The sequence below is a fragment of the Echeneis naucrates genome, chromosome 7 (assembly GCF_900963305.1).
Source record: "Echeneis naucrates chromosome 7, fEcheNa1.1, whole genome shotgun sequence".
Taxonomy (NCBI): Eukaryota; Metazoa; Chordata; class Actinopteri; order Carangiformes; family Echeneidae; genus Echeneis; species Echeneis naucrates.
The window spans coordinates 13,714,453-13,739,426 of record NC_042517.1 but is presented as its reverse complement, the minus strand read 5'-3'; the positions used below and the strand labels follow the sequence as shown (position 1 = coordinate 13,739,426).

General features: G+C 42.4%; 1 protein-coding gene across 1 annotated transcript; it reads left to right on the top strand.

Annotated features, from left to right (window-relative positions):
• The first annotated feature begins 152 nt into the window (after positions 1-152).
• cbx5 (chromobox homolog 5 (HP1 alpha homolog, Drosophila)) lies at positions 153-4,632 on the top strand. Its single transcript, XM_029505602.1, has 5 exons — positions 153-303; positions 803-983; positions 1,430-1,655; positions 2,361-2,461; positions 3,265-4,632. The coding sequence occupies exons 2-5, from the start codon at positions 853-855 to the stop codon at positions 3,404-3,406; spliced, it is 600 nt and encodes a 199-aa protein (XP_029361462.1). The 5' UTR covers positions 153-303; positions 803-852; the 3' UTR covers positions 3,407-4,632.
• The last annotated feature ends 20,342 nt before the right edge of the window (positions 4,633-24,974 follow it).

Below are 24,974 nucleotides of genomic sequence, written 5' to 3'. Positions count from 1 at the left end.
GTTGTGTGTTCATGCAAACGTATTGCAACAAAGCCGACATCTTCCTGCAAACCGTGGTCGTGATGATGCACGGGGGTGTTTTCTGTTTGTATTTAGGTCATCAGCTGACCGCGGGGTGGGTACATTCATTGTGCGCCTTTAACGCGCGCTTTTTACGCACAGACGAGCGCACGGCACCTTTTTGTGAACCAAGCAAGACGCTAAAGTAGCTCCAACGTTGGCCTTCCACATCACTGCTCTACAAAAAACACGCCGTATCGCTGCGTTCAAGTGGTTAGAACCGGCGGTCTACACACCCAAGGGGTAAGAAACAGTCGGAACACGACAGCAGCGTAATTGTGTTGCAACTAATCGTTGTGTGTTCCAGGTTTGGTCATCAACGTTAGCTAGCGTTAGCTCGCCGGCTACCCGTATTAGCATGTTGGCTTTCTTGCCCAGTGTTAAGCTAGCTGCTTAGCAAGCTTCATATGCACATCGCAGTGTGTGCTTATAATTAGGTTTTTCTCTCATCGTTATCCCAACTAAGTGTTTAATCGAGAGGCTCGTTAGTGGAATGTGTCCGCTCCGTAATAAGAGGGGTGTTTTTTGATTTAGTAGTGCATGCTGAAGCTTGGGATGAACGACAATGAAACGGTTCTTTTGGTTGATGTATGATAGCATGTAGCTTAGCACACCGGCACCAATCACGGGCTCCTATGTTGGCACTGAACGATATTTTGCTACTCTGCGTTAAAATATATCGACAAGAGACTAATTCGGCTGCTTGTAAACATTAGCCTTTCAATTGTTTCTTCTCGTCCAGGGGAGTACCTTTGGCCTGCATCAACGTGGTGTTCAACAGCAAACTTTGATATGGGCAAAAAGTCTCGCGACGAGGAGTCTTCGTCCTCTGACGAGGAAGAGTATGTTGTGGAGAAGGTGTTGGACAGGAGAGTGGTGAAAGGCAGGGTCGAGTTCTTCCTCAAGTGGAAAGGATACTCAGAGTAAGTGCTACTAGTCTCGGTGAGATAAATATTAGCTGCACAAACTCCATTTCAGCATTTGCATTCCAATGCTGGACCATAGATGAGATGTATATGTTTGTAAAAGAAATCAACAATGATATCAAGGCTTTCACTCTGAAACCATTAGAATGATAACACGTGTATTGGTGATGATATGTCATTGAAGGCCATGAAAAACTCTAATGGGAATTACATTTTGTGATAATTTTGAATAAAAAAAAAGAGTAAATAATTAAGCAATAGAAGATAGTGGATCATCACTGGGTAAAACCCAGCAATTTTCACCAAACAGATAGTGGCCCTCAATGATGTTATGAACATACACAACATAAATTCTCTCAGTTTGTGTTTCATTATGATCAATGCCGTTGGTCAAACAGTAAAGATGTACTGGCACTGACTTGTTGTGCTGTGATCTTCCTCAGTAAGCACAACACGTGGGAGCCGGAGAAGAATCTGGACTGTCCCGAGCTTATTGCTGAATTCATGAAGACCTACAAGAAAAGCAGCGGTGGGAGTTCCACACCTAGCAGTGGGGGCAGCAAATCAAGCACAGGCCCCTTGGGACGCTCCAAAGACTCAAGTAGCTCGAAGAAGAGAAGCTCAGATGATGATGAAGAAGGAGGAAGTAAACCCAAAAAGAAAAAAGAAGTATGTATCTTGTTGGCACGAATTTGTTCGAGATTCAAACTTGGATCACATTTGGATCATATAAGTAACAGACTGAATGCTGTCATGCTTAAAGTGGTAGACATTATAATTCAGTAGAATTATTAAAAGTATATATATTTTTAAATGCACTAAAACTGTATTGTATACAATATAGTGGATTACATAGATTATTTGAACATATTGGACCGACATCTTGTTTCAGTCATTACATGGTGGGAACATTTGTCTACTCTTGGGAGAAATGACAGTTACACTTATGATTGACATATACAGAATGGGTGTCACTTAGACAGCTGTGTAGCGATTAGTTAACCCCCCTCTATTTGTTTCTTATTCTCTTCCTCTCTGTGTGTCTCTATCAAACAAAAACATTGACAACAGACCTCTTGGACTGGCTGCAAACAACATATAGATGTTTATTTGTGTACAGAGAAGGAGGATCTGATTCCAAGTGGTCAATCAAGCTGTATGTAATGCCAAGTGTGAATTCACTACCAAGCTGGTCTTTACCACAAGTGGCCAGGGTTGCCTTAATATGAACACAAATGCAGCCTGGGCCATGTAAAAAGGACCAGCTACTCAACTGGCATCCTCTGCTGCCATCCAGTGCTTATTCCTGCCACTTTCACAATGAAAATCTAAATGTTGCTGACAAATGTTATATTTGTCTTTTTTATCTTTCAGGATGACATTCTAGTTGCTCGTGGCTTTGAGAGAGGACTTGAGCCAGAGAAGATCATTGGAGCAACTGATTCATGTGGAGACCTAATGTTTCTAATGAAGTGGTAGGTTCTGTTAATATGTTTATCAAGTGATAAATAACAAAGCTTTTTAAAATCGTCTTGTTTTGCTGTTCTAATGAAAGACAACAAGGGTAATTTGAAAAATAGTGTGCCAAAGTCAAGACGAAGTCTACTGTGAGCTACAGTTGTATGGTGAGGATACTCTGTATTACATGGGTTTTTTTTCCTGACCACTGAGTGCATTGGTCATTCTCTTTAAATAGGCATTTTGTATTCACAGGAATAAAAAAAAATTGTTTCAGGGTGTCAACCTCTTCTCTGGGTGTTGCCTGCAGTGACTACCATCTGTGGTGCCACTGCTTGCAACTTGTAATGGCATGATTCTTTGAAATGGCAGCTCTCAATGTGCCAGATTGCAACTGGCAAATTACCCATCAGCATCACTAATAGCCGAGCTGTCCATTCATATGCAAACAGTAAGCCTCACCATAAAATTTTATGTCATTACACATCAACTAGATGTATATGTTTGATACACTTGGGTCAAACAGGGTGTTTGTTGTCGAACAGTTGTGAAAAATCCACAGGATGACTGAGAAGAAAATAAATCTAAATGTCGCTTTTGCCAGAAGATATTGGCATTTTGGCAATACTTTATTCTTAAAATTGTATCCAACGAAAGCAATAAAATATGGCCAAGTAATAAACCGTGTAACTATAATACCAACATTTAGAACTTGTAAAGTGGTTCTACCAAAAGCAGACCAACATTTTTACACCCTCCTCCTGGTCTTTTGCAGCCCTCAACTAAATTTTAAGAGCATTTTTTTGTGTTTGTTTCGCAGGAAAGACTCTGATGAGGCTGATCTTGTGCTTGCTAAGGAGGCCAATCATAAGTGCCCACAGATTGTCATAGCCTTCTATGAGGAACGTCTAACTTGGCATGAAGATAGTGACAAAAAGGAGAAGGATGCTGTCAGTGCGTGAGTGCATCACCTCAGGAGGAAACAGGACCTTCTCCACTGCAGGGACAACCTTGATTCAGACATTTTTCACACCAAACCTCCCATCCTTCCTCTTTACCATGTCCAGCAATGACACAAAGACAGTGGACACAGTTGTGTTATCTCCATCCATGCCCCATAGGAGCAGAAGGGCCCAGTCTGCTGAGAAGTATCCATCGGATAGGGGTAGAAGCTGTAGTGGATCTGGGCGATATGCTACTGGAGGGGGTTCCTGCTGTTTTGTCTTTGTATTCTTTACTGTTTTTTTTTTGTTTGTTTGTTTGTTTTTTTTGGGGGGGGGTTGTTTGTTTGTTTTTGTGTGTGTGTGTGTGTGTGTGTTTTTTATGTCTTAACACATCACATGTTTGCTTACAGGATATGATCAAGTCACTAAGAGATTTTGCATCTATGTGCACTGGTTGCCATCTGTTGAAATCTGAGTGGAGTTCTTGAGAGCCAGAGTCGGTACAAGTTCTGTTAACCAAGACCTTGTTCCAAGTTAGGCGCACAATCCCAAACTTAGTATAACAAATACCCCTTCTTTAGGATGCAATGATAAGAAGAAAGTAGTAATGATATTCAGGGCGCAACCACAGCAGCTCTTTCTTGGTTGCATGTTCACTTCCTTTTTAGATCTTTTTATCTCTTGTAGATTTTTGTTTGTCTTGTCTACTGAGGTAAAACTACTCGATTTTGAAATTTGCTGAGCACACCGCACCGGCCAATTATGTCTTGTAGTGATATTGGGTTTTTTTTTTTTTTTTTTTTTTTGTTTGTTTGTTTTTTACAATAATTTTTTAATGTTATTTCCAGGTTTTAACATGTTAATGTGTTGTTTTTTGACTGCTGTTAGCATCATGAAACAGTAATTATATGAAGAAGAAAAACAAATAAACTTAATTGAGTTGTCTACCCCTTTTATGCTTTTTAACAGCAGTATTATATTTGGATCAGTCCACATTACAGAGGTTAGACAATCTTCTATGTATCCAGATAAACCTAAACCAGCATTGACACCAGCCATTGGTCTGCCACCTTGTGGGTAAAAGACGAAAGTTGTTGCGACTGTGAAGCCAGTCTAATTGATGACAGCTCTGCGATTAGTGACTGATTGTTTTTTGTGTGTGTGTGTGTGTGTTTTTGTGTGTTAGTTTTGATATTGTTATGATAATTTGAAGCATTAAAAACTATTCCCTTTTGTGCATATCACATTGTTAACTGTAATGACTTTCCTTGGACACATTAGTAGTGTTAAATTTTCTTTGGGACAAAGTTGCTACCTAACAAGCGGAGGTCAGTTCTTATGTACTTGATTGATGCCAATTCTGGAGTTTTTACTGGTGTGCTCCAACATGTACTCTTAGGACCAAATATTAATTGAATCCAGACTAAGATTAGCTGTGGGTTTTTTTTTCCACCCTTACATTTCTTTGGCTCTATTCAGCATCATGGCTGACAGGTGTGATCTTTTCAACTTGGCATACAGTACATTAATCATGTCCATTGATATGACAAATTAATTTTTTTTTTTCATTGAAAGCATTCTTTCCTTTTTAATTCCTGGATTTTTGAATTTTTTTTTTATTTGTTATGTGATTAAATATTAAAAATGTGTACAGTAGCACCCTTTAATAAACATTTTCAAAGTCAAAGTTGATGTCAGGTGGCAGTGATTTTAATATGTGACTGGGATTTTTGGAAGCGTTACCTAATTCAAATAATCCTGCACTGTTGGATGAAATTGACACTCCATTCCACTGGACCTCAGTGTCAGGAAGAATAGGAAAAGATGCAAATATGAGTCCTCAACTTTTATGTGTAGTTTAGTAAACAATTGAAATGCTTTCTGAGGAGGAAAAGCACCAGCTGCTCGAAGCCAGCAGATGGCGCTGTCAAATAACACTGATGTAAAAGGCATCGTTTACAATTCACAAACTTTATGCTGCTCATTAAAACTCATAAATTGGGCCTTTCAGAACAGCTTTAATGGATTATTATCCAAATTTTAGAGGGGTGCAGATTCATGCAATTTAACATCATGTCTGACATCTGCTGAACCTGCCTGTAGGTCTACAAAGTATTTAAATTCAATTAAAAAAAAATTAAAGAAAGGCTCCCCAGAGTGCTGGTTGAGATGTGTCTAAAGACCCTCACCCCACTTCATCTTAACACAGTTAAAAGTATTTCTGGACTTCTATGACAAACCCATTGTACAGGATATGAAATGCTGCAATAGATGGAGAGATGCTTTTTTCCCCTCAATTTGAAACTTTGAAACAAGAAAAAAAAAATCTATAGAGTAAGTACACCAACTTATTTCCATTACAGCAGTCCAATTTTATCAAGATGTGGCCATCATGATGAAAAATTGTTAAATGAGATATTCCTGAAAATCTCATTTGTAGTTTACTATAATAATGAAACAAATATATTAAGAATAGTGACTCCAGTACGGCCATCAACTGCGATATCATAATAAACTGCAGTCAAATTTGACTCTAATCCTTGTTCTCCTCTCACCACCTTCTTTTTCTTCCTTGCTTGCCTTTTATAGTTTCTCTCTCTCTCTCCCTTTCTCTCCAACACATATGCACACACGCACACACACACACACACAAAGTGCTGCTCAGCTACGTCTAAAGTGATGGAATTTTCCTTGCAAAAAGGCTTTTACTCTCCAAATGGAATGCAAAGGTCACTAGTAAATTTCCAGCCCTTGGGACCATTAAGCTGGGCAAAGGGAGCGAGCAGCAGGCTGTTTTATGGAGCCTGGAGCTGTCTGCTGACAAACCCAGGCCAGAGGGTTTGGTTGGGAAAGCCACAGTGGCACTCATGGGATCGGTGCCTGTGATGTGTGTGGCATATACCGATGTAGAGGCAGGTCTGCTGTTTGGTGTACAGGCACACAAACAGAAGCTTCATTGACACTAAACATTTAAATGAGGAAAATCTTAACAGTGAAAAAAGCTGAAGCCTTTTGCAGGAAATTAGCACGAACTGTTGTTGGGCAGTGGGGAGGTATCTTTGTTTCGTTCAACAAAAAAGAGTCAGCTTTTTAGAGCACTTACATAGATTATTAACTACATACTCGAATATGATTTGACATTTTAAATGCAAAATGTCAACCTGTTTCTCATGAAAGTTGCTTTTTTTAGGCTAATCAAGCTGCATTTGTTTTCTTAATGGGGGTCACATGTCAATTTAGGGATTTTTTTTTTTTATCTTTTTTTTTTTTTTTTTACTCAGAGCATCTTCAGTTTACTTCAAAAATATTATTTCCTATACCAGTAACTTCTAGTGCAAATGAGTTCCAGTGGGTATTGCCCATGGCAGAGGTGGGTCATGTAGCAACACATTACACTAAATGAGTGCCAGGGGAGCTACTATGCAGCTGTGTTAAAAGAAGGCACTGCTGCAGTGGGTCTCATCAATGCAGCTTGTTCAAGGGTACATCTATAACACCATAGAAATGTACAGTTATACTGATAACACTGATATACAGAACACCAAAATCTTACATTAAAAAAGATTCAGTCTTTGCTTAGTGTGTCAGAGAACCTGTGAGGAATTGATCCAAGTGCGTAAGTCATGAATATCACATAGGCCTGTGTAATTCGATGTGGACGTTCTTGCGCTGTGATCATGTGGGCACAGCTGCCCAACAGCTGTGACTCAGACTCCATTTCCTTATTGTGACCAGATGAAAAGGTCTGCAGTGATGACTGGTGCATCATCTCCCAGCACAGTGCACTGATCTGTGTGAAGATGATTGCGATGTGATGCTCTAATTTGGGTGGCTATCACACTTAATGTGCAGTAAAACACCATAGACAAAGTGTCTTCCCTCTAAATGCTCCCCCCTCCACTGCACCATGGCTTTCACCACTAACCCTCTGCTGGCTGTGTTTTCCCCTTCAGCCCCCCCCCCGCAAACACACACACACACACACACACACACTACTCCCTTCATCTCCTCTCCCCACCAGGGGAAAGAGTTATAGCTGCCATAAAAGGCAGGTAATGCATTGTTAACTAATTCTGTCTGCTCAGAGCTGATATATCCTCTGCTCTAAATCTCTGTGCTTCCAATAAAATGCAAATGCTAATGCTTGCCCTCCATGAGCTGATATCATTTTTAACAGGCCAGAGGTAAATGCTAGAGGAGGTTGGGGTGGGCCAGAGGTAGTCTGTGACACGGTTGAGTCTTTATGGTACATTCTGTCGGAAAGGAGACCTCCAGCCCAGATCCACGCACCACTGGGTGACACTAAGCGTGTGTGAAGGTGTGCACATATAGCTGTAGTTATGCACGATGGCAAAAGTAGATTTTTGACAAATGGGGGTGCCTGCATATGAGTAAGTACTAGTTAACTTGTGAGTTTAATGCGAATGGAGTATATTTGTAATTGAAAAGCCAGAACCAGTAGGAATTCATACTCAGTACTCATTTAACATAAAATAACAGGGGCCAATTTTCCTGTGAATGCAATGCATCATTTTTCCATGTTAATAGTAGTGTCATACTTCGTGTAACCTTGGGCTTCTAAATATTGATCCACTTCTAGATTTTCAATTATCCTGTGCCATTTTTCTGCCATCTGGTAAGGACTAGTGATTTGTGTCCCTTCATATCTGGAGGCTTGTCCTGTAATTAGACCATAAATTAATTTGCGAAGAGAGAAAGCAGAGAAGATTGAAGGCATTAAGTAAGCTCTTGGTGGTAGAGACAGAAAATCATAGGAAAGCACAGCGCAGTGTTTTATTCATGCGAATAAGATAATTGGATTACAAATTCCAGCATCATAACTTTTCTGTTCCTGCATGTGTCACTTGTTTTTCTTTCAAGTATTTAAAACCATTCTGCTGCTAATGATTACTTGTAAGTCAGTTCTTCAATAAATGGCTAGAAATCATCCACTGACATAATTATGCCTAATTACTTGCAGTGCAGCAGCAAAATGATTAGGAAAAATGGGGTGTATTAGTGTCAAAATGTGTGTGAGACTTTGCAGTGAAATGTGCTGTGAATCCATCAGTGGATTTTAAACGACCCCCCATGCAGGGAGACAACAACTGTGTGCTTCGAGCCCAGCTCTTATTTACAGCACAGCTTAAGCAGTAGTCCTAAAACTCCAGATGCATGTTGATTGATCTTAAATTGGGAGTATACGCTCTCCTGCAAGATTAGCTCATTGTCCCCTGCTGATAAATTACACAAAGTGATTGGGGCTGTCGCTGCGGTGTCTGAACACAACGACTGCAGCTCTCTTTACCATGTGGAAACTCACATTAGACAAGCTTAAGTTACTCACTTAAAGAAATTAAAAGAATAATGATGGAACAGAATGAGCTTTTCCTGTGGTAGAAAATGCTAAATCGGCAGGGTCTGAGTTTAAATCACAGTATTGTTGAATGACAGTGAGACCGACTGGATTGCCTGCATGTGGAAAACTGCATCAGCCTACCTGCTCCATACGATACCTTGGGTGATATTAAGCAAGGCCACAGCTGCCAGCATACTCTGATCATATCTTGTGGGGCTTGAGCGGCAAGGTCAGCCAACGCAGAGCCCACCTGCTCCCCCATTCTCTATCACACAGTCCCTCAGCCCTGGCCTCCCGGAGGAAACACGCCTGACTGCCGCGCTGCCACAGACAACATGTGTCCCTGAATTTATGATGGAGACTTATTGGCGGCCTTTCACGTTAAAAGTCATCTTGTGTTTCCCACTCTAGCTGTATGTGTGGCGAGTGTTAATCCATTAACATTCAGAGCAGACACGTACCCAGGCTGGCTTTCTGCCAGCCCTGAGCCATGACTTTTTTTGACCCATCGCTGACCACAACATTCTCTTGCCTCTGCTTCCAGCCAGAGCCAGCCTTGACATAATACGGCACCATAAACTATCTAATGTTACACTGTATATGAAAGTGAAGTATTATACTCTTGAGGTCCAATATGCAAGGCCTATAATGGAGTGAGAAAAGTCCAGCTGCAGCAGCCTACTTTTGGCAGAGCAGGAAAAAAAATCACATCTGTCTACTGTATAACACTACACATCTTACATTTTAATCGTAGTATGTCAAATGAACATAAAGTTTCAGTCCTTTCTATTTCCATCAAGGATTAGAGTTCAGAGAGGCCATGAAATCCTTAGGATTTTCTGTCATGGTATTTATTTCAGTGGGAGATGTTGAAGTTCATATTAACTGATCCACAAGGAATAGTTTGGCAGAACTTAAAATCCTGCAGGCTTGCCCAGGTCTTGGAAAAGAGAGCCTTCAACATCATTGGCTGGTCTGCTGCTGGTGCTGGCTCCTGAACTGATTATCATTTTAGTGGCTTATAAAGCCTTGATAAATTCTTTATAAAGCCAAGTTGCATTGCAAATGTAACACATAAAAGAAGACATAGATGTTTCTACACACAGGATAAAGGGGCTCCTGACAAGGTCTTGAATATCTTTTATAATTCAATATTACAACCACTATCCTTGCAAGGCCCATCATTTCCTAAGGCCCACACACACACACATATATATATATATGTTAAACACATTCAAGTACTCACAGTCTAGCCCATTACACTGATTAGCAGTAAATACATTTGTAATAAAACTTAACAAGTGAAATAGTGGCAGATGGTCTGTCAGTGATTCACAGCTGAATCTTGGTGAAATATAATGTGTCTTTGGTGTCACACCTCTGAGGGCACGCATGTGATGCAGAGCTTCACTTCAAAGATCTGTAACACATACAAACCAATTTATCCAAACAGCTCATGTCTAAACATTGACTCCTTCATCTCAACTGTTGGACAGAAATAAGCCCAGGCAAAGCAGCGTGGCAGGGGTCCAGTAAACGTGAGAGAATATGGGAAGCAGAGCAGACAAAACAGATGTCTTTCCACCACATAGACACTTCCCTCCTCTCTCTGCCTATCCCTCTGCTGTCTGCTGTGTCTCTCTGACTTTCCCTAACTGTCCATCTGTTTGATTTTCTCTCTCTTTCGTTCAGTCGATCGATAGAAGGCATGAGCATACCCATGTTTTCATTTACTAAGCCATGCTACTGGAGTGGCCGAGACATATAACATATTTTGTTGGGTTCAGAGCTAATAGCCATGACTCCAGATCACAGGAGAGAATTGCTGTAGTTCCACATACCAGAGCTGAACTGTTTTGAAGATTGCTTTCTGGCGCTTTGCTACAGGAATTAACTCCAGAATCAACACAGCTTGAAGACGTATTCATTCCGCTGAAAGACTCTCAAGCTTTCCACTCATGTTTCAAGTAATATGTGATTGTGATTGCTTTAATGAATGCATCCATATGTGTGTGTGATGGTTGTTGGGAAGGTAAGGAAAGATATTACATATTTTTCTTTTCAGCTTTCTCTTGCAAAGGAAATATTGATGTACTACCTAACCAACTAACCAATCAACTAAACAACTAACTAACTCTTTTCACTTAACTTTCACTGTACTTATATCCCCCTGATTTCAAAGCTCTTCGCCATGAACCAAGCTATTATTACATAAGTATTGCTTGAGGGTTTAATGGCCCATTTTAACACATCTTTTTTTTCTCTTTTCCCTTTCGCCTAGGCAGGCTTATTAGAGGAAGAAGACCAGGAAGAAGCAAAAGAAGAAAGAATGGATCATGTGTTTCCACTTTTGACCTCTCCACTGTGGCATGTACACACCTGGTTTAGTTTAGAATGCTGTTTCTGTGGCATAGCTGACGGCGAACCGACTAGTGGTTTCATCTGGGGAGTGGAGATCTCAAAGACTCGCTCAAAGGTTATTCTGTGTGTGTTCTGAAATTTGTTGGCACGTCAGCAGTGAAACGCAGCAAACTTTAGGCACAGAATCAAACACTCATTGAAAGTGGCAAGCCAGGTTCTTAAGTGTTCTAGTTGAAACTTAAGAAAAGGCTTTCACATCAATTCATTTTACTGAGTGGGGAAATTACGTGTGGATGACAACAGGCCAGAAAAATAACCTTCAATAATTTTTAGTCTCTTTAAGGCATATTTTAGCCACAACTACGTGGAAATGTATGTCAGATGTGTAGCCTTGGTGATTGGAAGTGCAAAGCACGGCCACCTCAGACTCAGAAGAACTCATCTGTTTCCTATTGGAGGAAGTGATTCTGGCAGGAAGGCAGGCTGGGATAGACGAACGGTAAAAGAGAGTAAAAGGGTAGAGAAACAGGAAATGACAGTGTGACCCACTGGGCCCACTTACTACATTGCCAGAACCCCCTGGCCACAGCCAACCTACTGGGCCAGCAGTTTCCATCACCTGCTGCTTCTGGTCCCCCCACATAAATCCAGGTGCTCCTGAATAAAGCTCTCTTTCTCCAGGAGCCACAGGGAGCCGGAGGGGAAGGCTGCACGCCGGAGGGGCCGCTCTGCTGCAGCACTGAAGCTTTGCTTCTTTGTAAGAACATGTCTTGGAAAGTACTGTTCCAAATAAAGCTAAGCTAAAGGAGACAGAGAGCTGGGGATTTCCATCAGCCCCCCCTGCTACTTCAAAACTCCGCTCCTTCATTTTATTAATTCTGTCTTCTAATTAAAAGAAGCTCGGCCAATAAAAAGTTGCAGCATCTTTTTATTACTGTATTCGACCTGGCTGGTATTAATATAAGAAAGGTCCACTGGGAGTTTGAGTCTCGGGCCTGGCCGGCTCCTCACTGCCCCCTGGCATGCTGAATGAGCGCTGCAGCAGCTGAGCTGATAAACCCAAGAAATCATTTCCGACTGCAGCCAGAGCTCTTTACAGTACCTTCAGCGCTCCCTGGTGATGGATTAATGCACTGTTGTTGTCATTTTATTGCCATTTTATTGCCCTGGTGCAATTTACCAGGCTTTATGTGCCTCCGCTGTCCGGCGGAGAAACACGCAAGCGCACGGGGGCCAACATTCCTAGACAAAGGCCACGGCTCGCCCGACCACTGCGCACGCGCAATGTGTCAATGCTGTGTGTCTCTCTCTCTCTCTCTCTCTCTCTCTCTCTCTCTCTCTCTCTCTCTCTCTCACACACACACACACACACACACACACACACACACGCAGTCTAAATCAAAAACACGATTCATTCAAACACAAATGGGGTACTATACAAGCGAGCAGATGAAAGCATCAGTAGTGAATCTTTCAGCTGGCTGATGGACTTCACATCCACTGCTGCTGTGTTGCACTCTCACCACCTGAGGGCAACATCACTCAGCTGCCCTGTGGCTGCAGCCTGATGCAACTGCATTGGCTCCTCAAATAATATTATGTGTGAGAATATTTATTCGCTCCTTCTGCCTAGATGTGTTTCGTGCGTTAGTATTACAACACTTTAAATAGAGAGTTTCCTCTCTTTGCATTTGCATGCAGATATAAGGGTTACTGCAGTTTCTAGTGCCATAAATCCTACAGCCTCAATTCCAGGCAAGAACTGCTTTGTTTTCATGGCAGAATTGGCCAGTGTATATTAAAGAGTTTGGTATTTTAAATGCAAAATATTCTGAAATGATATTAAAGCTATTAATCATTTTCAACACTCACAAAGCACAAACAAAGCATCACATATTTCATGTGTGACTGTTACATAGTTTTAGAGTAAACACACCCAACCACACACGCCACCCACAGCTGCTGCGCGGAGGTCGTTGTTGCAACATGTGGAGAGTTTTTGTAACATCTCCTGCCAACCTATTATCTCCTAGTGCTGTGGGAAAATCAGCATTACATGTACAGCCAACTGCTATGGCTGGAAAAAAAAACAAGCAAAAAACTTCTGGTGTGCATTGTGTTTACCTGTACAGTTATATAATGTATGATATTTGGACAGTAGTCATTACTTTTAAAGCAATTACGGTAATCACTTTTATTACTATAATTGTTAATGTAATATTTCATGTGGGATTGACAGTGAAAATTGGCTCATGATTTTATGATTTATTGTTTAAGACCTAATGAACGCAGTTTTGCAGGATAAAAATATCAAGTGATCATGGCGGGAAGAAACCAGCAGAGGGAGCAGAAACGCTGTCAAATCCGAGGGAAGCACTTGGCAATTAGAAACCATTAGGCTGCAGCCAGGATAAAAAAAGATACGCCATTGTTCTTGCACATGCCAGAAATAATTACCTTTGCAGATGCATATCGGATAGTATGAAATTATTATCAATTACATCAAACAAGCTCCTTTTCCCCCTTTGCCTTGGAATTTAATTTATGTCTCATGCTCTCTTATGCTGTTTGGTAGGGGGGCTTTTGAGGATGTATGCGTGTGTGTACATTTCTTTAACATTTGCAGTGTAAAGTACAATCTTTGCAAGGACCTATAACCTCAGAGTCTCTTACGCCCTGAGAGCCGCTGATCCATCACTCTTAATGGAAGAGGATAAGTTTCAACCAGTGAAAGAGAGAACAGACAAAGGCAGGACGATTTATGGCAGACATAGAGGTGGAACTCCTGGCTGTGGGCCTTGATCTGAGCTGGGCTGTGGCTAGGCCAGGCTAGGCTATGCCCCGGGCCAGGGTCATTCACATGCACTTTCCTCCGTGCACACACACACACACACACACACACACACACACACATACATTACTCCAGCCCCACAGAACTTCAATCCTCTCACCACATCCCAAAATCCAAACCTTTCTCTTAAGCTTTTGAAGTTCCCCTGCCCCCTTCTGCTGGAATAACTTTTGCACGTCTATCTTTTCCAGCGAGTGGAGAGCTCTGGGTGGTGAAATATGGAGTGGAGACCTGTTACATGTTAGCTTAGAGATAGCCGAGGTGTAAATTATGTGGGAGTCTCTGGCCAGCCTTATTTATGAGAGGCCTGTCAGGTGTTTAGGTGTTGGAGTGAGATGTGCGGCTTAAACCGTTTACTTCGTTGTAAATCAGCTCATACAGAGCATGTCTGTTTGGATGGTGTATGTTTACATGTGTGTGTGCCTGTGTTTGAGGCCTTGTTTTTGCTGGAACTGTGAAACTGGCTTGTGATAATGTCAAGGCATAAGTGTAGATGCTTTGCTGTGAATGTGTTTTGTAGGTCTGTTTTGACTGGAGGCCATCACGGCTGGTGCAGATGGGCAGAAACACTAGCTATAGTAATAGTTATTGTGCCATCTTACTAACAAAGATTTTTTTTTTATAGATCCCCCCAATACCTGCACCTGCTGTCACCATTCTTCTGTGAGCAAATGTGAACCCTACTCAAGAGTTTTCCTGATTCTTTTGTGATGTCTCTGTCTTTCTTTATCCCAGAGATATCATGTACATGTGGATGGCCAAGTATGTAGCCCAACTGAGGACATCAGGTATCACTCAGTAGGTAGTTAGATCTGTCACTTGATGATGGATACTGGCTCTCAGACAGGGGAACTGCAGCAAACAGGTTTCATAGAAACTGTATTTGTTACCATTATTCCCCCACAAGGTGCCGCCTATAGCACTAGCTGTGTCTCTCCTACCGTTTGTCCTATTGTCCGTCTCCTTGCTTGTCCTTGTCTCAGCACAACAATGGCATGGTACTTAGCCAGAGCATTTTGTTCCCCCTAAGTGGGAGCGCATAAGGCTTTAAAGTGAGACCAAAGAGAAAAGGGGAGTGCAGAGTGGAAGAGAGATGAGCTGAGTTGGGGTTGAAAGAGGTTAAGAACATGAGACAGAAAGCTCTGGAGAGAGATCGAGGGGATAATACGAAAGAACAGAGAGAAGGAGAATGAGGAAGAGGAAGAGGGACAGAGGATGGTGTGCTGGAGGCAGGTACATCTGCATTCTCTCCAAACACAGCATAGGCCTGTCTTAGGTGTCTCTATCCCAGCAGCACTCACTGGCAGATTTATGGCCCTGCTTGGTGCACGTGTGTCTATGCATGTGTGTGCAGGGGAAGGATGGATAAATTGAGATAGAGAGAAAGAGAGACACAGGGTAGAGGAGAAAGAGTATGTGAGAGCAGAGGCAAAGGGCGGCCAGCAAATAGCAGCCATGTTGCATTCCATTGATATCACAGCCCCCACCCTCCTCTGCCATATTTCATCCTCCCTCTTTCCCTTTATCCTTCCCTTCTTTCCTCTGCTCTCCCTCTCTGTCTCATCACCCTGCTCTTCACTTGGCGCTCTTGGCCCCTCTCTGCTGGGTCCCAGGCTGTAAAGCCCTCTCAGGGGGAAGAGTGTAAATCTGTCTCCCAGTCTCAGGAGATTTCCTGGAGCTCAGCAGACTCAACAAAGCCTAGCTGGTTTGGGGGACCAAATGTTTCACACATACACACACAGACGCGCACACACACACACACACACACACACACACACACACATGCACGCACACACACACACACACACACACACACACACACACACACACACACACACACACACATACTCTCTAGCTCACACACAGAAATCTATATGGAACAAGAAAAAAACTCACAGCACATTATACAGAAGAGCAGATCCACCATGTGTTCATTCAACCATACTAGCTTGGCCTTGTTTGGAAGCTCTTATGAAAACAGGTATGCTTCTTCCATGTCTAGCCGAATGCCTGGGAAACTAGTGTTTGTGTTTGTGCGTGCTTCCACAGAAGACCCTACCCCCCCAAACCTTTTGTCCAGAGGGGTTGTCCAGACGAGCTTGTTGTCTCTCTTTATTTTCTCTCTTCCCCCTTTTTTTCCCCACTTCCCTCTCTGCTTTATTGCACTTGATTCTAAGCGCGTCCATTCCTGAGATGGCTCAGATAGCAGCTGAAGCTAAATTGCCCGTCATAAAGCATCTGCAATAGCAATGGAGCTCTTGGGGTGGGACTGCTCCAAGGGGGTACGAGGCGGTTAGGGCTCACTATGAAAATACAAGGTCCTCTTTCTAATCTTTAAGTGTGGAATATGAACTCTGTTTCAACATCCACAAATCACAAGGCCCTTCCTTGAACATTAAACGATTCTGTTGCATGATCGATTTCCTGAGTGCCTCCTAAATCAGTTTTATGCATATAATTTTCAGGAACATTTGGCTATTTGAGTGTGTGGGTTTTAGAGAAAAGTGACTGAAAATCAAAAGTAAAATGATCTAATGGTATTTCGGGACACCAAAATGCTTCTGCATGATACTACTAATTACTCACACAAGACAGGCTAGTTAGAGTGAGACGCTGTGATTTATGGGGGAGTCATATATTTGGCTGTGCTATGTTCCTGTCAAATGGTTGACAGATAGATGACTGCTGAGCTGTAATTGGCCTTCCTGTTTGTATCCTTTCTCATATAACAACAAAGGCACTTCCCGTCCTTGACTGTAGAGGGTGCACACGTAAAAGTGCAGCCCTGTGCTGGTATGGCAACAACAGATCTTTTACAGGAAGAAGAAACAAAGGAGAGAAAGGAAGGATGAGGAAGTAATGGTAGGTAGGAAAGAAAACAAGACATGTTACTGGAATGCAAAAAAGTAAGGCAAGCTTGCAGGAAGAGGGAGAAAGCAGGTCAGATAAGTTATATTCCTGTAGGACTCACAGTTGGCTCATCGCTGAATCAAAGTATCTGTGTGTGGCATCTGTTGCAAAATGCATCTCATCATCCATCCAAAATAAAATCCTCCAAACTGCCAAATTAATCTCAACAAAGGTTCGAGGCAGTCAGCTCAGTGCTGTTGCCAAAAGATAAAACAGCGTAGACAGAGCTGTAGTGTATTCCAGTGGGAAAATCCCTCTCTGCCTTTCACTGCTGTCTACTGTGTGTTCTACCAAAGCTTTAATATTATTGCTTTGGAACAGGCTGTGAAGGAGAAGAATTCCTGGGGACCACAGGAGCAAGACAGGGCCAGCAGCCTGCTTGGCAGGAGCCCCAGTGTGATCATCATCTATGGGAGTAGTGACGCCCCTCACTCCTGCCTCCCAGCTAGCCTTGCCCTGTGACAGATGAGCCCAACGACAGCAGGACGCAACAACCTGCAATTGAACATTCCCTTGCGATCTGTCAATGTCCATGGTGGCGTTTCACTCTCTGGAAAATGCACACGGACACATGCACCTTCACACACACCCTCACATTAAGTCATTGCCCAACTATTAGAAGAATCAGGACACGGAACGCCCATTCATAGTTGTGAAATGCCTCAGATACCTGCTGCAGGTGTCCTTAGAGGTTCCCAGGATCTAGTGCGTGCAGCGCTCTTGTCCTGTTTAAGGCCCATCCGTGCAGTTCGGAAATGCTGTCAGCTGAAGGCCAGTTCTGTTCATTGTACTTGGCTGTTTTGTCAGCTAGTCCTCCTCATGTGTGCCTTCAATCTGTGCTGCAGTTCTCTGCTGTGACCACAGGGTGGCACCTCATTCACAAAGAGCATATGGCTTCAAGCCTGACAGGGGCTTTATTTTCCGCTTTGGTGGCAGTGCTCTGGTGTATCACGGCAAAATGAAATAGGAAAAATGAAAATAGGGCATAAATGTGTTTGCTGCATACAGGGCTTAATGAAGTCAGTCTTGCCAGTACATTAGGAACAAAGGCAGCAGAGAGAAAAGCATTGAAGGACAACTCACAAACAGTTCCAAAATAAAAAGGGAGATAAAGTATGAATGGTGAGCCTCCTCAATGAAAAGCAGTTCACCAGTTGTCAAAGTGGAGATTTATTTTCCAAGCAACTGGCTTTTTATGGTCAAGCTCCTCCACATTGGCGAACAACAGAGCTTTGTAATATGGCATGTAAAGAATGGGATTCAATAGAAACAGTCCTCTATTTGTCATATTTAAGGGGATAGAATAATGATCATTGGCTGTCTTGGACTTGAATTGTTCAAGTTGGCTTATTTTTTTGTGCAAAATGGAGGATGAAGATGAATGGACTTCATACATGATTTTGCACAGTCCAAGCTACCATATCATGTCGTATAACTTAAACCAATAGTTGGTAGCATATCATGATCTGCCTTGAGCAGTAGCTAGTCCTTTGCAATTTTTCACTGGAAATTATGAAACAACCCTGCTGTCTTCAGTTGCTTGTTGCAAACTAATGATCGCTTGGCTTCCCTACCATAAAAGCAAGGTGCAAAATTAATTGTTTCAATCAATCAATTAGTCAATTTCATAGCCATCAAGCTATGCCCAAGATCACATGCATTCTCTACCCTTATCCTTCAGGATGGGCTTTAAGAATCCCAGATAACTGATGGTCTCGCTGTGTGCTGCATACATGTACAAATACTATACATGCATTCCGACATACATACACACTTAATAGGCAGGCACACAGACACCAACAGAGCCTCATACATGCACACACACACACATACAGTCGATGCACATGCCATGCATATTAGCGGATACAGTATGTGTGCACATTCAAGTGGAGGACACACAGCAGGGAATGGATCATGTGAGGAAACAGGATGAGCACAGAAGGAAATCTCCAGTGTATGCTCGGCATGTGCTAGTGACACATGGAGCGAAATATAGCATATGAAATATAACCAGCACTGATAGGCTGCATTGGATTATCCTCCTCAACTCATTATGTGGCTCATATGTGTGAAGGAACGCACTGACAAATAAACTAACAGAAGTCCAAGTCATGTCACAGAATGCATCCTGCCGTCCCCTCTTTCATCACACATGTTGTGTGTGCACGCATATGCGCATGCTCACATACAAACACATGACCAATCAAACACACATGCATGTTCACGAATACCTAAATGCATACACAACACCTTTGCCTGTATATATACACACACACACACATATATATATGTATGTATATATACAGTGAGAGCCATGTGCAGAGGCTTGTTGTTAGCGTGTTGTTCCTGTGCTGTGGCTTGTGGGCCTGTCTACAGGGCTGATCGATGGTCTTTTACTGCTTCCCCAGGATTATCGGTCGAGTTCACCGGGAGGGGAAGGCAATTCATCAGAGCACAGCAGAGAGAAAGAGAGAGAGGAGAGGGGACAGAGAAAAAGGGAGAGAGGGATGGAAGGAGAGACAGGCGTGGGGTGCGTCAGTATGAAAATGGAAGGAAAGATAGGAAAAGGCAGGGGTAAATGTGGGAGGAAAAACAGAGGGAGGGGAGAGAAGGAGGCTGAGAGAATAAGGAGAGCAAGGTGGAGACAGGGCAAAAGAAGGAGTTGTACAGATGTGCTTGTGATAGCACATCACCTGGAAATGTATGGAAAAGATAGAAGAGTAGACACAGATGAATATCGTGAGCTAAAACAATGGCGTGTTGATGCAACCTCAGCTTGAACTCTGCTTATACTGTATATTCAACTTCAAATAAACGTATGACATTACGTTGTCTGTGGCTCTAACAGACTATGCCACAAGTATACATGAAAGGAGCACTTCGGTTTCTTATTGCAGTCAGATGTGGTGTTTTGCATTTGGATTTATTTATTTGACAGTTGAAGAAAGAATGTTTTTCAAAACCACACTGACACAGATGTACCCCAGAATGATAGGCACAGAGGACTTGTGGATAAGCTTAATAGTCTATGAGTATGCATAATATCATACCTTAAATCAAATTATTAACATTTTAATCTGTCAAGCATGGTTACATGTGTCATAAATAGTTTGCATGCAAAACACTGGAACCACAAGAAAAATATTGTAGATATCATTCCATAATTTTGTGCAGATTCTAAATCTGTGTGATTAACGTGGTCTTCAGCAGGGAATAATCTTCCCAGGCTGGAACACCTGCAGATAAAAATGCATTGAGGCAAGTTAGCTCAGCTCCCAGAGGTTTCAACAATGTGTGCCCACATTGTTATACATTTTACAGGGGCCATAACACACGTGTTCCAGCTCATTCAGTTTATAGAATGGAAGTAAGGAAAGTGGCGAGGTGATTCAGCATCTCCGTCTGAACCTTTAGCAGAGAGACAGATGTTGAAGCCCTCAATGGTTGAAGTAGGAAACAGACACTTTTCACCTTTTGATAGCACCTTTTGGCAGCACAAACCCAAACAAATCCACTCAAAACATTACTGAGCAATGACAGTCACCAGGAGTCTGCATCATTAGTACTGCAAAGGACATATTTATTCCTGTGTGAATTTGATCATATGTTTTGGACGCCCAAAAAACACATGTTGTTTAAGAAAGCATTTTAATATGTTCCTGTTTATGTCTTCCATTTTTCTTCGGTGTGTGGGGTTTATGCTTGCAAATGACAATTTTTCTTCCTCTTCAAGTGTCTCTATCTCACTCTTCACAGATTGACTACCATTTCTCTCTCTGTCTCTCGCTCTCCCTCTCGCCATTGATGGATGGACAGATCATGTATATCCAATCTAGCAGTGCTCCTGATGCAGTTAGGGGCTGTGACATGTCTCTGGGCGGGGGGAACCAAGCAGAGCGGAGCAAAGGAACGGGGTGACGAAGAGGACACGACACCTGAAGAACACAGAGAAGAAAAAGGATGCAGCAGGAACAGGCACTGCGTAAAGTGCCTGTGTGGTGCCGTGAGTGTGTGTTTGTATTTGTGCATTCACCCTTTGCTCTGTCCCATGAGCTACTGTGTGGCTTTCTGGTTGTCAGTCCTAAATTACTGGTTCTTGGACTGCACATCAGCCAATGATAATATTTAAAAATTGTGCAGTTACATTTCAAAGTGCTGACATCTTGCATGTACCAGATTAGAGTGTTACAGTGTCTCTCTGTATGGACCACAGAATGGTGGGGATGGAGATTGATTGTATAGGGGGTTGTTGACATTTAGTCATTTAGGCGAGTTTCAGTATGTAGTTGCAAATATTAGCCACTAGGGGGTAATGTTAGCCTCACAGTATTCAAAGGAGCCAATGAGCACTTCATACAAACTGTGCAGCTTATCTCAGGAAGCAGTGGGTGATTTCCTGGTTCATATTGGCAGCAGGGTTGATGATAATGTATTATCGCAGGTTGTAACAATGCAGGTGGTGGTGTGTGTCTTTGTGGGGGGAGGGGAGAGGGGGTTTTCCTGGCTTCACATCCCATATAGATACTTTTTCTGTTGAGCACTTGCAGAGTTTAGTAAACCATTTGTATAAGTACATGCCCCCTGATTTGGAAAGCTATTTCAAAGTAATTCTTCCATGTGCACGTTCAGGTAAACTCAGTTCAATTAAAAACTGTATTTCATTGCTGGATGTCCATGAAGCTTTGCTTTGGAAAACTTTGACCAACACAGATGAACAACTGCACATTTTTTAAAGGCCACTCATTATGAAAGCATAGAAATCTTCAAGGTGAGGAAATCATGTTCTGAGCTAGCCTAAGACTGTCTGACCTCTCAGAGGCAGAGGGGTCAGGGGTCAACTCACTTGACCCTCCTCGACCATATCAACCCCTTTGACTACGTACTAAATACACAACTCCCGTCACACATACCTTTACTCTCCCTGGATGGGTTGTACACAGACAAGAAGACAAACACTTTCTCTTGTGCTGTATGCAACACACACACATCAATAAACAAAGAAGTGGAAGTGATGACATCAGTGCCTCCACACCCCCCATTTTAATTAGCCCGTCTGCCTGTCTCTTTGTAACCTTTCAGTTCCATCTAAAAACAGAAAACACTCTGAAACACAGAAAAATTATTGACCATGAAAAAGTCAAAAGAATTCACATTCTACCTCCATTTTAAAGTCACCGGGCAAAACAGCAGCCATTTTCCAAAATGCGGAATCGCCACCCCCACCCCACCCCTTGATAGTAATCAAATTTGGTCTCATCTTTTCATTTTCTCATCTCTCCTCCCCATCTGTGTGGTGTAACTCCTCTCTTTCTCATTCTCTCCCTCATCATCCCTCACTGTCACTCGCCAGCTCTGAGCCATTGACCTCCGACCCCCAGGCAGGTTCACCAGCGGGTCAGGAGCCTGATGGGGGGAGACAGGGAGAGGGGAGGGGTGGGAGGTCTGTTTATTGGGGGATGCCAGCTTCCTCCTTTGGCCATGGATACAGCCTTCACTACTGCTGCCATAGCAACTGGACGAGACGACAGAGAGAGAGCGAGAGAGAGAGCGAGAGAGAGAGAACAGACTGCATAGAGAGCTGCTGGGATGAAGCTCTCACTCTGTGATCTGGCTTTAACCTCCACGGGCACCCGCTCATCACACACACACTAACACACACACACACACGTGTACATACACACACCCATTTATACTCACATGCACATGTAATGACAGACTGGCACACACATATAATCCCATACGTGCTTGCAGAACCTAATCAAATTTCTTATTTGAACTGCCAGGCTGTGCTGGAAAAGACTTTTTCAAGTTACAAGATTGATGGGCATTTCACGTTGGCTGCAATTAATTGCTGCATAATTAGACTTACAAGTTATTTATTGAAGCAATTTGGAGAATACAAGAGCCTAGGGATATATAAAAACCATTTGATCACAAGCCGCGTAAACTTTAAAGATGTCCTCTTACAAGCATTATTTGGATAGAAATTAGTAATACAGCCTCCCCCCAAAATGTTTCCCATGTTAATAAAATGATAAATGACAATAAATCTTGTCTGAAGTGAGCGATGTGATGGAAGACTTGCGAGGTCAAATAAAGGTGAGACTGAGCAATGGAGATAATAAAAATAATAGGATGCAGGGAGCTGTGGCATTTCGTGCACATTTTTGGAGCATGCAGGTGCGTGAAGCTCTGAAACACCATACTTGGCTTGGAGAGCCTCAGGGTTTAGAGCTCAGTCCAGGTGGCGTCCCTTTACAACCAGAAGTGTAACAAACTCGCTGCTGCTTGCTATTAATTATCCCTCATTTGGCACTGTACCTTTATTTGCTCCCCCTGTTTCCATGTTTCCATATTTTCATTCTCAATGTTAATCTTTTATCAGCCGTGTCATGTATTTCCTCATCTTAATTTTTTAAAGCCTCCATTCCTACAAAGTATAATTTACTTTACTTTTACTGACTTCTACCCTCAGCATTCATTTTAGTCTCTTCCTCTGTCTGTCTCCTCTTGCCTCACTCTGTCTCTCTTTGCTCAAACAAATATGATAAATGAGGTAATTGGTGTCTCTCTCAAGAATGAGCTGTGATCCAAGAGCCTTTGATGTTTGACAGTTTTAATGATCTATCTTGATGAATAGATGTACAGTAATTTTCACTTCATGTGACACACTGTTTTGGTATTAGGCACATTCTTGCTCAGTGCACTGTATAAAACTGCAGTGTAGTGTGTGTGTGTTTTCCCATTTTTCTTTACTTGCATTCCTGTGTCATATGTGTGACAATGTCAGTGCACTTAAGCCAGCAATCTTATCTCAAGTGTTTCAAGAGGCCCTTATCAGTTCTCCTTTTTAATAACAGGATGAACTACTTTTAGTGGCACACACTTGCTCAGTAACACGCAGGCGGAGTATAGACACACCCACGTTCGCTGTCCTACATGTGCATATCTGCCATCAAATAGTTGTATGCATGTCCTCAAGCAGACACACATATACACACAGATGCACATATTCTAAAGTAGCATGGGAAAGAGGAGACATCCAGCATTCAATATAATATTTTTAGACAATTCAATATATGACAAAAAATAAATAAATTAAAATCTCCCAAATATATTACGTAGCCGTGGTCCTGCAGAGAGGATTCTGTAGCATTAATTGCTTTTGGTGTACAGTTCAGCTGTGGCCTGACTGATATTCTTGGATTTGGCCCAGTGGCGCAATTCCAAACACAATGTGAGTGAGGTAACGCAGGTTATTTCTGCTCAGTGTGCTGTTCCCTGGCTTCACCAAGAGGTGGAGCTATGTACATAAAGCAGGCCATGAGGTTGCTATGGTCAAATGCCCTCGAGCAGCAGGAAGAGCTAATCAAATTGCCAGTGTGTCTGTGTCAATTACAGGGGGTCAACTTCATAAGAGGAACAGGCCCAAATCATATTTGCACCTGTATTCTCCCAGCAGTCTCCATACCAGAAGCAGAATAGATACAGAGAGACCTAAGGAGGCAGTCAGATATTCAGGTTGATAATGATATGAAAATGATGGTTTTCATAAGCACACATTCTTATGAGATATTAGGCCTTTTTTAAATTCCACAGATAAAGGCTCAGTGCGGCTGCCTTGAGTGATGAGTTTCACCATTTGTAGATCTTGGTGAGATGAATAGCAGAGTAAAGCTGATACTCTTACAGTGCCAAGCCACTATCTTATCACTTCCTTTTATCGGACTGATAAAGTAAATGACTTTGCTATAGGTGTGCAACTCTTCAAATTCATTATGAGCCTGCTCAGCCCAGTGACTATCGACATGGCTGGGAGTGTGTGATGAATGCAGAGCTGTCTGCTAAAGTGTATGCGTGGTCCATTGTCATGACACACTCCAACATGAGTCTGATAGGAGATGAAGATGCTTCTGGAGGTTTGAAGGAAGAAATAGAGACTAGCGGTTGGAAGATTTGTGAGACTTATCTCAAACGAAAATGCTAATTTTAAAGGCTTGTTTAGGGTTAATATAACGCTCAGGGAAACTGGGCTCTGAAACCAGTCATTTACATGTTTTTAATCAAGGAACTTGGAGGGAAATGTGCATAAATGAGCAACAGGA